The sequence below is a fragment of the Aspergillus pseudotamarii genome, assembly GCF_009193445.1.
Source record: "Aspergillus pseudotamarii strain CBS 117625 unplaced genomic scaffold BDV38scaffold_56, whole genome shotgun sequence".
Lineage (NCBI taxonomy): Eukaryota > Fungi > Ascomycota > Eurotiomycetes > Eurotiales > Aspergillaceae > Aspergillus > Aspergillus pseudotamarii.
In genome coordinates this window covers 171139-184373 of record NW_022475070.1, presented here as the reverse complement: position 1 = coordinate 184373, position 13235 = coordinate 171139, and the positions used below count along the sequence as shown (strand labels likewise).

General features: G+C 47.7%; 9 protein-coding genes across 9 annotated transcripts in view; 3 read left to right on the top strand and 6 right to left on the bottom strand.

Moving 5' to 3' along the window:
* Nucleotides 1–269, top strand: part of BDV38DRAFT_166061 (putative cell wall protein) — a 2979-nt gene extending 2710 nt beyond the window's left edge. Inside the window, exon 2 of the mRNA XM_032051874.1 lies at nt 27–269. Coding sequence (XP_031910306.1) covers nt 27–91 — 65 coding nt within the window. The 3' untranslated portion in view covers nt 92–269. The remainder of the gene's footprint in view (nt 1–26) is intronic.
* A 1089-nt stretch (nt 270–1358) lies between these two features.
* Nucleotides 1359–1508, bottom strand: BDV38DRAFT_256048 (uncharacterized protein; the record flags this gene model as incomplete). Its single annotated transcript, XM_032055483.1, has 1 exon — nt 1359–1508. A coding segment is annotated over one exon (150 nt), but the record flags the coding sequence as incomplete, so codon positions are not given.
* BDV38DRAFT_256043 (PWI domain-containing protein) lies at nt 1499–3517 on the bottom strand. Its single transcript, XM_032055482.1, has 5 exons — nt 3369–3517; nt 3215–3305; nt 2984–3148; nt 1883–2932; nt 1499–1749 (listed from the first exon to the last, which is right to left on the bottom strand). Exons 1-5 carry the CDS (start codon nt 3470–3472, stop codon nt 1618–1620), a joined length of 1542 nt encoding a protein of 513 aa, XP_031910304.1. The 5' UTR covers nt 3473–3517; the 3' UTR covers nt 1499–1617.
* A 485-nt stretch (nt 3518–4002) lies between these two features.
* Nucleotides 4003–4667, bottom strand: BDV38DRAFT_166023 (uncharacterized protein). The gene is made up of 2 exons (XM_032051873.1): nt 4426–4667; nt 4003–4295 (listed from the first exon to the last, which is right to left on the bottom strand). The coding sequence occupies exons 1-2, from the start codon at nt 4471–4473 to the stop codon at nt 4047–4049; spliced, it is 297 nt and encodes a 98-aa protein (XP_031910303.1). The 5' UTR covers nt 4474–4667; the 3' UTR covers nt 4003–4046.
* A 284-nt stretch (nt 4668–4951) lies between these two features.
* Nucleotides 4952–5977, top strand: BDV38DRAFT_165995 (fumarylacetoacetate hydrolase family protein). Its single transcript, XM_032051870.1, has 3 exons — nt 4952–5119; nt 5188–5399; nt 5491–5977. Exons 1-3 carry the CDS (start codon nt 5061–5063, stop codon nt 5916–5918), a joined length of 699 nt encoding a protein of 232 aa, XP_031910302.1. The 5' UTR covers nt 4952–5060; the 3' UTR covers nt 5919–5977.
* A 351-nt stretch (nt 5978–6328) lies between these two features.
* Nucleotides 6329–7454, bottom strand: BDV38DRAFT_166019 (uncharacterized protein). The gene is made up of 2 exons (XM_032051872.1): nt 6684–7454; nt 6329–6628 (listed from the first exon to the last, which is right to left on the bottom strand). Exons 1-2 carry the CDS (start codon nt 7221–7223, stop codon nt 6623–6625), a joined length of 546 nt encoding a protein of 181 aa, XP_031910301.1. The 5' UTR covers nt 7224–7454; the 3' UTR covers nt 6329–6622.
* Nucleotides 7455–8487: 1033 nt separating this feature from the next.
* tif1 (putative eukaryotic translation initiation factor 4) lies at nt 8488–9784 on the bottom strand. The gene is made up of 4 exons (XM_032051869.1): nt 9477–9784; nt 9207–9281; nt 9069–9137; nt 8488–9015 (listed from the first exon to the last, which is right to left on the bottom strand). Exons 1-4 carry the CDS (start codon nt 9511–9513, stop codon nt 8609–8611), a joined length of 588 nt encoding a protein of 195 aa, XP_031910300.1. The 5' UTR covers nt 9514–9784; the 3' UTR covers nt 8488–8608.
* Nucleotides 9785–10057: 273 nt separating this feature from the next.
* On the top strand, nt 10058–12121 carry BDV38DRAFT_165926 (putative F-box and JmjC domain protein). The gene is made up of 2 exons (XM_032051868.1): nt 10058–10546; nt 10779–12121. The coding sequence occupies exons 1-2, from the start codon at nt 10275–10277 to the stop codon at nt 11971–11973; spliced, it is 1467 nt and encodes a 488-aa protein (XP_031910299.1). The 5' UTR covers nt 10058–10274; the 3' UTR covers nt 11974–12121.
* BDV38DRAFT_165910 (low-affinity Cu transporter) lies at nt 12059–13111 on the bottom strand. Its single transcript, XM_032051867.1, has 4 exons — nt 12880–13111; nt 12606–12804; nt 12317–12497; nt 12059–12261 (listed from the first exon to the last, which is right to left on the bottom strand). Exons 1-4 carry the CDS (start codon nt 12970–12972, stop codon nt 12144–12146), a joined length of 591 nt encoding a protein of 196 aa, XP_031910298.1. The 5' UTR covers nt 12973–13111; the 3' UTR covers nt 12059–12143.
* Nucleotides 13112–13235: the final 124 nt, after the last annotated feature.

Here is a 13235-nt window from a genome sequence, read left to right as displayed (position 1 = left end):
ATCACCTCCGAGACTGTGATCGCCAGTGCCACCACTGACGTGGTTCCTCCCGCTCCTACTGACGTCAGCCCTACTGGCTCGGAGTCTGTGAGCGTGCCCGCCGTCCCTACTCAGACTGGCCCTGCTGGTGAAGCCGAGACTACTCCCTGCGACACCTTGACTTCGGAGACCGTCTACCCCGTCGCCACCGAGACTGATGCTCCCTCCGTCAGCACTACCGTTGTCCCTCCTGTCATCACCACTGCCCCCGCTGTCAGCTCCGGCCCCGCTCCCAAGGTGGTCACCATCACCACCACCGTGAGCGTCGCTGTTTGCGAGCCTTAAATCAGCCAACCATATGGGCTGAAGATTACGAGACGATCGCAATGGCAGAAACGCTCAATATACCTCGTGTAAATACCTAATTCTAATTCTAATTCGCCTGGTTTTACCCCGATCATGCGTCGATGCTCTTTGCGTGGGGCTTGCGATCTGGGGGAGTACATGTTTCACTGACAAGGAAGACTTACGTTCTGGTTCTGTTTTATTCTTTTTGTGGATTCCCTTCAATGGAGTACATTCTTTCTTTTATAATATGCCTAGATGGGACTCACGTCCTACTACTGCCTGTATAGTACTTGACGACTTTAGTAATATGACGAGTATACTGTTCTCAATCTTATTTACAGCCGTAGAGTTGTATGTGGACCTCTATTAGGACATAGTCAATTTGATTTAGAAAAAAAAAAAACACGGAAAAGAGAAAGTAAATAAATAAATAAATAAAAATAAGGTAAACTACGGAGTGTCAACGAGAGATCATCATCCCCAATAGACTAGTTATGCACAGAACCTCCCCCTATGGACAATTAATATGACAGAAAAAAAGCCCACACATAAAACCCATGAAAAGACAACAGCTAAAGAATGTCCTAAAATGCGCCCGTTGACTATATATTAATAGCACGCATCCAGTGGATGTGTCCTAGCTGATCTCAATAAGAGGTGTACGTTGTGATTAACAGGGCCTGCTTTTTCTAAAAACGGTCTTTCGAAAAGGGATATCGAATCGAGCCGTTAGAAAAGAATTAGTGGGATGCCAGTTCAAAGACTACTTATTCCTATTCCTGGGCGCGATGATCATCCCAACTATCGGTGGGACGGACGAATTTTTGTTCCTGTTTTTCCGCTCAGGAGGTAAACGGTAAAGTCTATCCGAATAAGGGAAGGGTTTGCGAGATTTGAACTGAGGACTTTTTATTGTTTTCATTTTCATTTTTCAAAATTTTTTTATATTTTCTTTTTTGAAAAAAAAAAAAAAAAAAAAAAAAATTAATTTCCCACTTTTGGAGGCTGTGCGCTGATTGTAGATGTTCCAATTATAAATCCATAAGCATAACTATTATGCAACACACGGAGTACTCCGTGTGCAAATGCGTTATGGGGAAGTAGACTAGTAGGCAGAGTGTTGACGTTTGCTGATCTCCCTTGTCATTCATTGTGTATGCTTTTTTTTTTTTTTTTCCTTTTCTTTATTCCTCGAAGAGACTCGCTAATACTTTTTTGAAGTATATGTAGATGGTATCATTCATTTCATGAAGTTTAAGATCCCTCCTATCTTTGATCCCATTTCGAGTGTCACGAATTGTCACTCACCTTGTCGCTAGAGGCGGTACGACGCATTGCGACGATTTTTTCGCGCAGAAGTTTCTCGCGTAGTTCGGTGCTGCATATTTGTGCACGAGGAGGTCGGATAGAGTGTAGTTTCTGCTATTTACTGCGTTAGTCTAAACGTAGATCGTCGGAATAGACATTTTTTTGGGGGTTGTAGCTGCCATGGCATTTATGAAAATCATTCTGGTTCAGCTCGAGAAAGAAAATACCTTTAGAATCATTGACCCACCTCTTCAGGATCCTTCATCTCGTGATCTGACGAGTTGGGCTTCTCAGGTGGTGGCGACGACCGCTTTGCGGAGTTATCTTCCTGATCAGTCATTCTCTGTCGCTTTTCACTACGGACGGATACAGAAGAGGTGTTACGCCGTCTGCGGGCGGCAGGAGCATATCGCTGGATGGAGCGACGTCTCTTCTTTTCCCTGTTGTGGCTACGGCTGCGACTGCGGGAATCATGACGTCTCGGACTGGAGCTGGTGCTGCGAGAACGGCCTCGTCCTCGGCTGCGGCTACGGCTGCGACTGATACTCCTCGAGTACCGGCGTCTGCGGGTATCATCGCGATTTCTGCTGCGGCTGCGACTCAAGCGGCGATCGTCACGGTTCTTGCGGGCCTTTGCAAAATCAGCGGTGGATTCTTTCTTATCAACTCTTGAAAAATAAGGCGAAGATCTTCTCCGTCTGGCGCTTCTATTATCCGGCTCACGCGACCTAGAACGAGATCTGGAATAAGAGTCTTTTCTGCGCCGGTCCCTGGGAGCAGGTGAACGGGACGAACTGTGGGAAGAAACGGATCCCCGTCTCCGTCGGTCTCTTCTGGGAGTACGTGAGCGTGAGGAATCACTGCGGGAAATGGATCTAGCTCGATCACCGTAATCAGGACTACGTCTCCTCGGCCTCCTGTCTCTGCCTGGAGATACAGAGTTGCTAGGCGATCGGCGACGCCTGTTTATGTCCCTGCTTGGCTGGCGTTCGCGACGAGGGGGTGGTGACCGAGAGGCGGAGGGGGAACGTGAGCGGCTTGGTGACCTAGAAGGGCGACGGTTCCTGCGCGAACCCGAGGGGACGTAGGAGTCGAACTCGCGGCGTGAAGGCCGGTCCTGAAAGCGATCACGGCTGCGACGTCTGTCAAAGTCTCGACCTCCTCCGCGGCCACCACGCCTTCCACCTCTTCCCCGCTCAGAACGTTCCCTCCGCCTGAGCTCCTCTAGTTCTCGTTCTCGGACCCGTTCTTGTTCCTTCTGCCGACGAGCTTCTTCGGCCGCTTTTTCGGCTTCAATCTGTAATGCAGTCAGTAGGGCAGAAGCGTAGCTAGGTATACTGTAACTTGCCTTCTCCTGTATGAGTTCGAGCTTCTTAGCCTCCAAAAGCTCCTTGGGGACACCCTGAGGATTTTCTTGCGCGCTGAGGCATAGGGACCAAAGCTCCTTGCAAAACTTCGCAGTATCCTTATCCAAAAAACCCGTAAGCTGGATTTGCAACGACTTGACATCGGGCTAGAAATGAATAAAACAATTAGTATCATCGTATCATGGCGTAGTTCGGAAAGGAACACAACGTACAAATCTAGACCCTTCAAGCAGATTGAAACAAAGCTCAATCACAACATCATCCTCATTCCCTAGAATCTCCGAGATCTTTCCGGCAATCCATCTGTGACCAAGTCACGCCTCACGGTCAGCCTCTGAATTGACAGTCGGGGAAAGCTCAACACACTTCTTCATGACCTCAATATTGACCTTGGTCATGTCCACCTTCCGACTGAATTCAGGAGGGAACTTGGTCTGCTTCAGGAGCTTGGCATCCACGCTGGCCGCCATTTTTGCAAGCTGATGGTCTGATATCGAACCTGCACTGGCGTTGAGAAAAGAGAACGCGTGAGACTCTAGTTATCGATCGATGAGACTGCGCTGTTGGCCGCACTGAGAGGCCGTAGCGCAAGGAAAGCTCGGTGAATTGTCGGGCCGATGCCATCCAATGATCTATCCGATTTGGAAGAGTTGGAAAAAGACTCAAGTAGACACCGTCTAATGACTGCAATTCTGAGATCTTGGAGAGCTTAGTCTCTTTTCTTCTGACAGACAATAAACAGTCGATGTGTGATTTGTGACTCCGAAAAGTGCTACAGACCAGCAGGAACTCGGATAGGCGTATATCGGCTATAATGCATTGATATCGGCGGAACGCGTTCCGAGTAGCTGTTGGCTTCATCTTAGTCGTCTTGACTCTTGATATATGTTCTCATTGAAAGACTAACGTAGTAAAGAATACAAAACCCTTTCCTAAACACCATTTAACAAACAACATAAAGATCATATCATACATGAGTACTTCATAACGACCCAATTGCACACACCAATGACACCAAGATCCACACGACGACGCATCTTACTATCAATGCCCAAGCTCCCTCAGAACACGATTCACATCCTCTCTCGCACACGCCAGCTCCTGGTCAACTGTTCCATCGGCATGCCGCGCTTTAATCTCGTAATGTAAGTCGACGAGTTCCTTTGCGCGCCGGAGATCGTCATTTGCCTTTTTGCCTTGCTGGCTTGCAGCAACAAGACCGCCATCTGCCGGAGAGCGCTCAGCGGGTATTCTTTGGTGAACAGTGACGAGGGCGAGGGCGTCATTGTAATCCTGGATCCGTTAGTATGAGGGAGATTAAAGTGCTGATTGGTGTAATGTAAGATGAAAGAAATGTGTCCAAGGAACTGGCCTTGTTGATTTTGATTGATCTATCGTATCAAGGGATGGAGCGGCTACATACACAGACTCGTAATGAGGTCAAATCGGACAGTATCTCGGCTACTTGCATATTGATAAATAGGGGTTTTTCGTTTTAACACCCGGGTCTGTAGCTCAAGAAGAGTGATTTGCGAAGCTATAACAGTAGGGCTATCGGTATGGGAAGTAGTGAGACAAAGGGGGAAACGTCTTGGCAGATATGCAGTATGCAAGTTCTACTCCTAGTCTATGTAAGATGGCATTCAATATGAGACTGGTTCATCCTTTAATAGAAGTCTATTTGTTTTTGGCTCTCAGCAGTGACGTAAGAAGTCGACAATTCAATATGTCTATGGGAAGAGGAAGAATAAGCCTTTTCAAATTTCCTCACAAACTAAAATCCCCAGAGATAGTACACAATAATGTTAATGAGTCACCACTAGCATTTCATATCAATTAAATCTTCACGGACAAAGATATAGACACTGTCAACACTGATCGCAGGCACGTAACTCCGAGTCTCGGAGAATCCGAAGCTTCTCCGCAGAAAGACTTCGGACCCCAATTCCGGCGCATCGGCTCTTCTCCGACCGCAATCACGTATATTAACATAGCTCCGTCCTGTCTCGCACACCTGCCCCTCATATTCTCTAAATTACAAAAAAATTTATAATCACAATGGCAGCCTCAATTAGGGCTAATTGTCGCAAGGTCATTTGCATTGGCCGCAACTATGCGTGAGCTTCCCTCCCCCAAAGAATCATTCTAGGTAGATCGTACACCAGACTAACGCTTATCTGCGAAGCGACCATATTACGGAGCTCAATAACACCACGCCCAAGCAGCCCTTCTTCTTCTTGAAGCCTGCTTCGGCCATTCTGTGTCCTGGCGAGGGCCCCGTCTTACGTCCTAAGGGAACAAACTTACACTATGAGGTGGAATTAGCGTTGGTGATGGGCAAGACACTCCGGGATCATGACCCGAACGATGAGAAGGGAGCTTTGGATGCTATTCACAGTCAGTCTCCCGCACTCGGACGGTCTTTGCTTTTCTCAAAACCCAATTCGCAGACAGTTCTAGATGGCTAATATATCATTGTCTCCTACAGGCTACCTTCTCGGCATTGACATGACTGCTCGCAACGTACAAGACGAAGCTAAGAAGAAGGGTCTCCCATGGTCCATTGCCAAGGGGTTTGACACATTCCTGCCTGTCTCCCAAGAAATCGCCAAGTCGCGAATCCCCAACCCTCACGATGCCTTCCTTCGTCTGAGCGTCGGCTCCGAGGTGCGCCAGGCCGACTCGACCGGGTTGATGCTTTACCGAATCCCAAGACTGCTGGGCGAGATCTCGCGAGTTATGACCTTGGAGAAGGGTGACGTGGTCTTGACTGGTACACCAAAGGGTGTCGGAGAGGTGAAGTCCGGAGATGTGATGAGAGCTTCCATCGAAGTCGACGGAAAGGAGATCGAGGAAGGCCGGGTTGAGGTTGAGGTAAAGGATCGTGAGGGTCGTTACCTGTACGCTGAGACTTAAGCTGTTGATGAACATGTGATTGTATGAAGTTCCGAGACTAAAGATATATATACCTCAATGCAACACTTTATTGTGTGACCTTGCGCACATCCGGATATGTGATACAAGAGGTTTGACTCATGAATTCACTCCAAGAAGATCATCTTCGTCCGCCGGTATTATAGGTATCACTCTTCGCTTTTTCTTCTTGTGCTTGATGGGAGTGTTGGGCTTCGTAGCCTCCCCAGGTTTTCCCGAGCCTGCCTTCATTCGAACGGGTAATCTGACCGTTTGGAACTTCGTCTCATTGAGCTTGTTATGCATGATGTCGGCCAATACATCCCACGACCATCCTGCAGCATATAGCTTCCTTTCCATCATATCTCTGGTAGCGGTGTCTTCCAGTCCTTGTACAAAGGCTTTTGCAATCTCGCTGCTCTTGATCCACAAAGGCAATTGAATTCGGGTATCAATGGCAAACGACCAATAAGCCCCCAGCGGTCTCGCATTTTGTTTGAAGAGACGACACAAGTTCTCTTGCCCCTGCATGATCATTCCGTCGGACAGGTCTAATTGAGTACTACATCGCCCTTGAATCGAAGTAGACCTGGATGGCCCCCATGTGGTCTCAGACAGCGCCTGTAAAGAATTTCCCCGTTCTTGCGTTGAAGCAATGATATCTTTGGGCAACGAGTCAGGAACAAGTACGTCAGACCCTACTCGAGCTATATCTGTTTTCAATCAGTTGACCGGATCAACAAGATCCTTAGCACCACAACCTCTCACCCTAGTCCAGACAACCTCATACATAGCGAATAGCAGGTCTGAATTAAAGGCAGTACGAGACAAATACTTACCACCATTGCCATGAGATCCTCTGAGTAGCTCATTAACTCGCAAAGCACCTCTCTCTTGTGCCAGTATCGTCCGAACCTCACTCATAATCTCTGTCTTCATAGACGCTAATGCAAGTGACAGCTCTTTCGAACGCATGGCACACTCTTTTCCAACATTCTCAAGCTCCTCCTTCAACCTTCCATTTTCAATTTCCAGGGCCTCGACGCGCCTAAGCAGAGCGTCGGATCCATTTGCGATTCTAATGTCAAGACACTGGAGATCCTCAATGGCATTATTCTCCACTTGCTTCACTTGCCGAGTCAATTCATTGACGGTTTGTTTCAGATCGTTAATGGTATCTACGGTTGAGGTAAGGTCAGCTTTGGCTTTGTGGATTTCCTCGGCAAGGTGAATGTTTTCGCGCCGGATTTCGTGGGCCCATAGGAGTGAGGAGGGGGTTGACTCCGACTGTCGCGGAAAGGGTTCCATTCGGACCTTTTTTCTTTATTGAGTAGGCCGGCTGGCTTCGATAGGTAGACAGTAGGCTAAATGAATTGATAATATAGGAAGGTATCTAGGAGATGAAAGCATTGTACGGTAGGAAACTGAGTTAGGGGATGGTCATCCCCATCAACGCAACAAATCAGGACTAGAAACATAAATCATGGATGGCATTACCTCTTTGTCTATTGTACTGAAGTAGGTACACAACCACCCCAACGTCATGATCATCTAATTGTCCACCCAAACTGCCTGAATGAACAAATCAATTTTGGCCCGACCTTTCGATTAAGTATGTGCAGCATCCTTAACCAACCAGAGCGAGCTAGGTACAAAAAGGGAAAAAAAAAGTTGGAAAAAGGCGGAAGAGAAACCATGAATTACAGCAATAATTCGCACAAACATGTCGCATCTCCATAAGCAGGAAAACATAGGAAACCATAAACAGCAATGAGTAGAGGTATCCCTCCACTAGCTGCCGCGAGTAAAAATAAATGCTGGAGACACAGAAAGCCACTTTTGAAGGATTCTCCTTTGCCAAGAGAAGCACAACGATGTCATAACGCCTTTTCCACCGCAGCTTACCCTTGGACCGCTATTGGCAACTGCGATCGTAATCCGCATCGTGAGGTATAAAGGTGGGGGTGTTTAGATGAGGTCTATTGAGCGATTAGCAAAAACCCACATGTGAGAAAACTGACTTGGGAAAGGAACTTACCAGCAACGTTCATGGGCATCTCCTCGATCTGGGTGCTGTAGAACTGCTCGATCTCACGCATCATGCGAACATCGTCAGCAGTGACGAAGTTGATGGCAACACCCTTACGACCGAAACGACCGCCACGACCGATACGGTGAATGTAGTTCTCACGGTTGGCAGGCAGGTCGTAGTTGATGACCAGGGAGACCTGCTGGACATCGATACCACGAGCCAAAAGGTCGGTGGCGATCAGGACACGGGAAGAGCCAGAGCGGAACTCCTTCATGATAACATCACGCTGGCCCTGCTCCATATCACCGTGCATGGCGGAGACAGTGAAGTCACGGGCAGTGAGCTTGTCAGTGAGCCAGTCGACCTTGCGGCGGGTGTTGCAGAAGATGACGGCCTGGGTGATGGTGACAGTCTCGTAAAGATCGGAGAGGGTGTCAAGCTTCCACTCCTCCTTCTCGACGGCAATGTAGAACTGCTTGATACCTTCAAGGGTAAGTTCCTGCTTCTTGACCAGGATACGGATAGGGTCGCGCATGAACTTGGTAGTGACCTCAAGGACATCCTGGGGCATGGTGGCCGAGAGCAGGGTGACCTGGGTAGACTGGGGGAGGAGCTGGAAGATGTCGTAGATCTGCTCGGTGAAACCACGCTGTTTATTTGATCAATACCGGTGTTCCACGTGAGTTCGAGAACATGTAGTGAAACTTACAGACAACATCTCATCAGCCTCATCCAGGATGAAGAGCTTCATTTGGTCGGTCTTCAGGACACGGCGCTGGATCATATCGTGGATACGACCGGGGGTACCGACGACGACCTGGGGGCCCTCACGGAGAGCGTTCATATCATCGCGGACAGCAGTACCACCAATACAAGCGTGGCAGTTGATGCTCATGAAGTCACCAATGGCAACGACGACCTTCTGGATCTGCTGAGCCAACTCACGGGTAGGGGCGACAATGAGGGCCTGGCAGGCCTTCAGTTCGGTGTCGATCTTCTGGAGAGCGGAAATGGAGAAAGTGGCAGTCTTTCCAGTACCAGACTGGGCCTGGGCGATGACATCGTTACCTACATACGATCAGTTACCACTCATCAACCCTAAAGGATCGAGCAAAACCTACCCTTGATGATGGGCATGATGGCACGCTGCTGGATGGCAGACGGACGCTCGAAACCATAAGCGTAGACACCTGAAGAAACTCCGTTAGCACCTCCTGTTATCGACATCTTTTTCTGGTCGAAAAAAAGTGAACACATACCGCGAAGCAGCTCAGGCTTCAGGTCCATGGAGTCGAAGGAGTCGACGACCTCATCGTAGTTAGACTCGATCTGTCCTGTTCATTTAAAATGTCTGATTAGCCTGGATCTCGAGATATTGACGTTTGATGCTTTTTTTGTGTGGTGTGGTGCTTTGGTCTTTTTGCCCGATATCGAAGGGAAAAAAAAATGACCAGTGCCAGAAAAAAACCAAAAAAGCTGGTCAAATCGACTGAAAGACAAAAGATTTGGAATTAACGATAAGAACATACCCTCAGGGATCTCTTCCAATCCTTTATCGGCAGACATGATTGCGACTGTTGTAGAGAAAAGTTCACTTGCGAAGAACTGTGACCGGAAGACAGTGGGGTTTTGGGTGTGAACTGAGTGAGGGTTTCTTAGCGACAAACGATCCCAGTGGGGTGGCCGCCGTCGCAGAAAATCAAAGTCGGAAGAACTTTCACGGAAAGGAGAAAGACTAGACCTAAATAAAACAAGATCTAGTAGACGTGGAAGTTGAATAAATAGTTTATTTCACCAACAGTGTGGAATAGGAAAAGAAGAAGAAGAAGAAGAAGAAAAAAAAAAGAACAAAGAGAATAGCGAACTTTTTTTCTTTTGTTTCCCTTTTTTTTTTTTTTTTTTTTTTTTTTTTTTTTTTTTTTTTTATTCTCCTGCTTCCTTCCTTCAAGCCGCAAAATTTTTAATTTTTTTTATCCGGGAAGCGCCAATCAGTTCTGCCCAACGGATCCATACCGCCTTCCGCAAAAAGCCAGCCTACCCACACTCTTTTTTTTTTTTTGCCTTCGCATTTTGATTCGAGCCTGTCATAATTTTTATAATTTTCTTTCTATGGTGGTTGATGGTTACTATCGGAAGTAGAGAATTTGCCATCAGCGTCATTCGGTTTGGCCGGTTTATAGTTTGTCTCCCCAGGGGTTTTTCTTTAGACTGGCCTACTGTCCTTTGGCTCGTTCGCTTTCCTTGATATCCTTTAGGACCCATTGTGTTTCGTTGGCGGGCAGTATCAAACCCCACCCGAAAAGGAAGGCCTAACGCTTGTTTCCAAAATGCCGGACATCGCTTCACTGGACAACCACGATTTGGTCGGGCATGATGCCATTCCCGGTCATCCTTTGGGGGTGAAGCCCAGTGGCAATGCTTTGCTTGCCCATGAGAATCTTCGTGCTACGATTGGAACCTTCAATTTGTTACCCGATGAACTGATCTTAATTTTACTAGAGTTTATTGATGGACGCAGTTTGCTGCGTATTGGGCAGACATGTAAAGCCTTCTATGCGTTTACTAGAGCCGAGGACTTTTGGAAATCTCTTTTCATTGGGTAAGATTACTATAGATTAGAACCTCCTCTTTGGTTCCTCTTTTTCCTTGTTTTATTTTGGGATTGTTTCCGATGTATATTAGTTCTGGGGCGGGATAACTGGTAATGGATTCTGGAATACGTGTGATCGTATAGGACCCGTGACATTGCCCGTGCTATTGCAGCGTTTGTGTTATGCTTGTCGTATAATACTAGAACTTTAGTAGCTGGTCGTGTACTAAGTTTGTTTCAGATCCCCTCCAGCCTCGTTTACCTGGCAAGGAACATGGCGGTCTACCTTTCTCAACATCCCCCCTTCTAAAGCGGCCATCCTAGACTGCTCGACTTTGTATTCGGATGCCCTGCACCGTCCCTTCTACTGCGCACATATCATTTTGGACCCATACGTCACCAATATCCCGTCCAGAAACCAAATCGCTCGTCTCCCGAACCTTTCCCCGGAAGAATTCCATGAGAAATGGTCCGACACTCCATTTATCCTGACTGAACCTGTCAAGGAGTGGCCCGCCTATCAAAACTGGACCGTTGAATCGTTGTTGTCGAAATATGCGGACACAGTTTTCCGTGCGGAGGCTGTGGACTGGCCGTTGAGGACGTATGTCGAGTACCTGAAGAACAACTCGGATGAGAGCCCTCTCTACTTATTCGACCGGGCATTTGTGTCTAAAATGGACCTCAAGGTTGGTCAGCCCGATGAGGAACCCGACGCCACATATTGGCCACCACCCTGTTTCGGAGAAGACTTCTTCTCCGTCTTGGGCAATGACCGCCCTGATAGGCAGTGGTTGATCATTGGTCCCGAGCGGTCAGGAAGTACTTTCCATAAGGATCCTAATGCCACTAGCGCCTGGAACGCAGTAGTCCGCGGCTCCAAGTACTGGATCATGTTTCCCTCGTCGTCTAAACTCCCCCCACCCCCAGGAGTGTATGTCTCTGAGGACCAGAGTGAAGTGACGTCCCCTCTGAGCATCGCAGAGTGGCTTTTAGGATTCCATGCCGAAGCCCGGCGCACGCCGGGCTGCATTGAAGGTATCTGCCAGGAGGGAGAGATTCTGCATGTGCCCTCCGGTTGGTGGCATTTGGTGGTAAATATTGAGCCGGCCATCGCAATCACACAGAACTTTATCCCGCGTGCACACCTGAGCGCAGCTTTGGACTTCCTGAGTAACAAGGCTGATCAGATCTCGGGTTTCAGAAAAGACGTTGACAACCCTTACGAACAATTTGTGAATAAGATGCGCCAGGCCCACCCAGACTTGCTTGAACAATCACTTGATGAGCTAAAAAAGAAAACCGAGGGCAAAAAGCGGAAATGGGATGAAATTGTCCATGGAAAATCAGAACAAGACGGTGCTGGAGACTCATCTGAAGCAGGTGGATTCAGTTTTGGATTTGGGGATGACGGGAGCGACGTGGAGGTTCCCTGATCCACAGATTTGCATTATGATTGATGAACAAGACCAACTCCGGGTCAGAAATGCAAAAATACCATTATGTGATATGCAGTACATGCTATCGAGCGGCTCACCGTTAAGCTTTGCCAAGCCTAAAACTTTCCACTAATATTCAAACGCAATAGTTATCTGAAAGGGAATGATCAATGGCAAGCAACAGTCTTTGCAGCTGACATATTGTCTCCAAACACAAGATACCCTACGAATGCTCCAACGGCAACTGCAATCATGACCAACCCATTGTACGTCATGAACAGCAACCTGGCCGATTAGTATTTAGATCGAGGATAGGTCACCAGAAGGGATTCGAGCTCACATGATAAAGAAACTATAAAAGACCTGCACGGCATATAATGCGGCCATGATGAGCTTTCCCCGCTGTTCCACAACCTTCCTGTTGTCCCTACCTGTAAGTAGCGGTGAGCTTTCGTCGCAGGAATGAGGAGCATGGCTTGAAGGGGCGATGGCCGGGGCAGATACGCCGACGTTCTCATTGCCTTCAAGGTGTCAATGGAATGTGACTCAACCAAGCCCCCTGAAGAGTTTCCCCCTCGAAATAGTTGTATATCGCGATGTAAAAGCAATAGATAAACTGTAAGGCTTACCTCCCACAGCAGGCGTATTGAACGCATTCAACCGTTGTGCATGCGCTGCCTCATACCGCCTAGTCAATTGTCGAATACCCTCGTAACCCGCTGTCAAAAGTACGATAACGACTAAGGAGACAAGGAGAGAGAAGGGACCGTCGACACGCCACTGGCGGAATATAATGCAAAGGTCTTTAGAGGACCATGTAAAGAGCATCTAGCGTTGTTGTCAGTTAGACCCACCATAAGTGATTCCAAGTGCATCCCAATATGATGAATAATATAAGCTCACATTCATATTACACTGTCCTCCCATATCCATATCCCCATGCCCACCATGGCCATGGTCCATATCCATTCCTGAGTGGTGCATTGAGTGGTCCATCTTGTGATGTTAGCTTGATAGCTTAAGTACTAATCAAGAAATAAATCTTCTTATGTATACAATAGGAGACTATCTGAGAAATTATAGCACAAAGATAGCTACCAAGTATCTAGCGACAAAAAGTAGCAGAGGGTTGCTGACGCCATCACCTCCTCCCTAGATACTAGGCCGCCGCACATGTTCGACTGATTGACCGCCCGGCAACTCAATACTGCAAACCAGCCAAACACCATGGATAAGATGTGCGGCCAAATCCAGACCTT

Bases quoted from the DNA above. Each gene is read 5' to 3' on its own strand.
- BDV38DRAFT_165995 (XM_032051870.1), top strand. From the start codon at position 5,061: ATGGCAGCCTCAATTAGGGCTAATTGTCGCAAGGTCATTTGCATTGGC. The intron at 5,120-5,187 runs GTGAGCTTCCCT...TTATCTGCGAAG, and splicing joins TGCATTGGCCGCAACTATGC to CGACCATATTACGGAGCTCA. The intron at 5,400-5,490 runs GTCAGTCTCCCG...TGTCTCCTACAG, and splicing joins AGCTTTGGATGCTATTCACA to GCTACCTTCTCGGCATTGAC.
- BDV38DRAFT_166023 (XM_032051873.1), bottom strand. From the start codon at position 4,473: ATGCAAGTAGCCGAGATACTGTCCGATTTGACCTCATTACGAGTCTGT. The intron at 4,296-4,425 runs GTATGTAGCCGC...TAACGGATCCAG, and splicing joins TGACCTCATTACGAGTCTGT to GATTACAATGACGCCCTCGC.
- BDV38DRAFT_165926 (XM_032051868.1), top strand. From the start codon at position 10,275: ATGCCGGACATCGCTTCACTGGACAACCACGATTTGGTCGGGCATGAT. The intron at 10,547-10,778 runs GTAAGATTACTA...AGTTTGTTTCAG, and splicing joins TGGAAATCTCTTTTCATTGG to ATCCCCTCCAGCCTCGTTTA.
- tif1 (XM_032051869.1), bottom strand. From the start codon at position 9,513: ATGTCTGCCGATAAAGGATTGGAAGAGATCCCTGAGG. The intron at 9,138-9,206 runs GTATGTGTTCAC...GAGTTTCTTCAG, and splicing joins GAAGCCTGAGCTGCTTCGCG to GTGTCTACGCTTATGGTTTC. The intron at 9,016-9,068 runs GTAGGTTTTGCT...GATCGTATGTAG, and splicing joins CATCATGCCCATCATCAAGG to GTAACGATGTCATCGCCCAG.
- BDV38DRAFT_256043 (XM_032055482.1), bottom strand. From the start codon at position 3,472: ATGGCGGCCAGCGTGGATGCCAAGCTCCTGAAGCAGACCAAGTTCCCT. The intron at 3,149-3,214 runs GTACGTTGTGTT...ATTCATTTCTAG, and splicing joins TGCTTGAAGGGTCTAGATTT to CCCGATGTCAAGTCGTTGCA. The intron at 2,933-2,983 runs GCAAGTTACAGT...ACTGCATTACAG, and splicing joins TCGAACTCATACAGGAGAAG to ATTGAAGCCGAAAAAGCGGC.
- BDV38DRAFT_166019 (XM_032051872.1), bottom strand. From the start codon at position 7,223: ATGGAACCCTTTCCGCGACAGTCGGAGTCAACCCCCTCCTCACTCCTA.
- BDV38DRAFT_165910 (XM_032051867.1), bottom strand. From the start codon at position 12,972: ATGGACCACTCAATGCACCACTCAGGAATGGATATGGACCATGGCCAT. The intron at 12,805-12,879 runs GTGAGCTTATAT...CAACAACGCTAG, and splicing joins GAGGACAGTGTAATATGAAT to ATGCTCTTTACATGGTCCTC. The intron at 12,498-12,605 runs GTAAGCCTTACA...GACACCTTGAAG, and splicing joins CAATACGCCTGCTGTGGGAG to GCAATGAGAACGTCGGCGTA.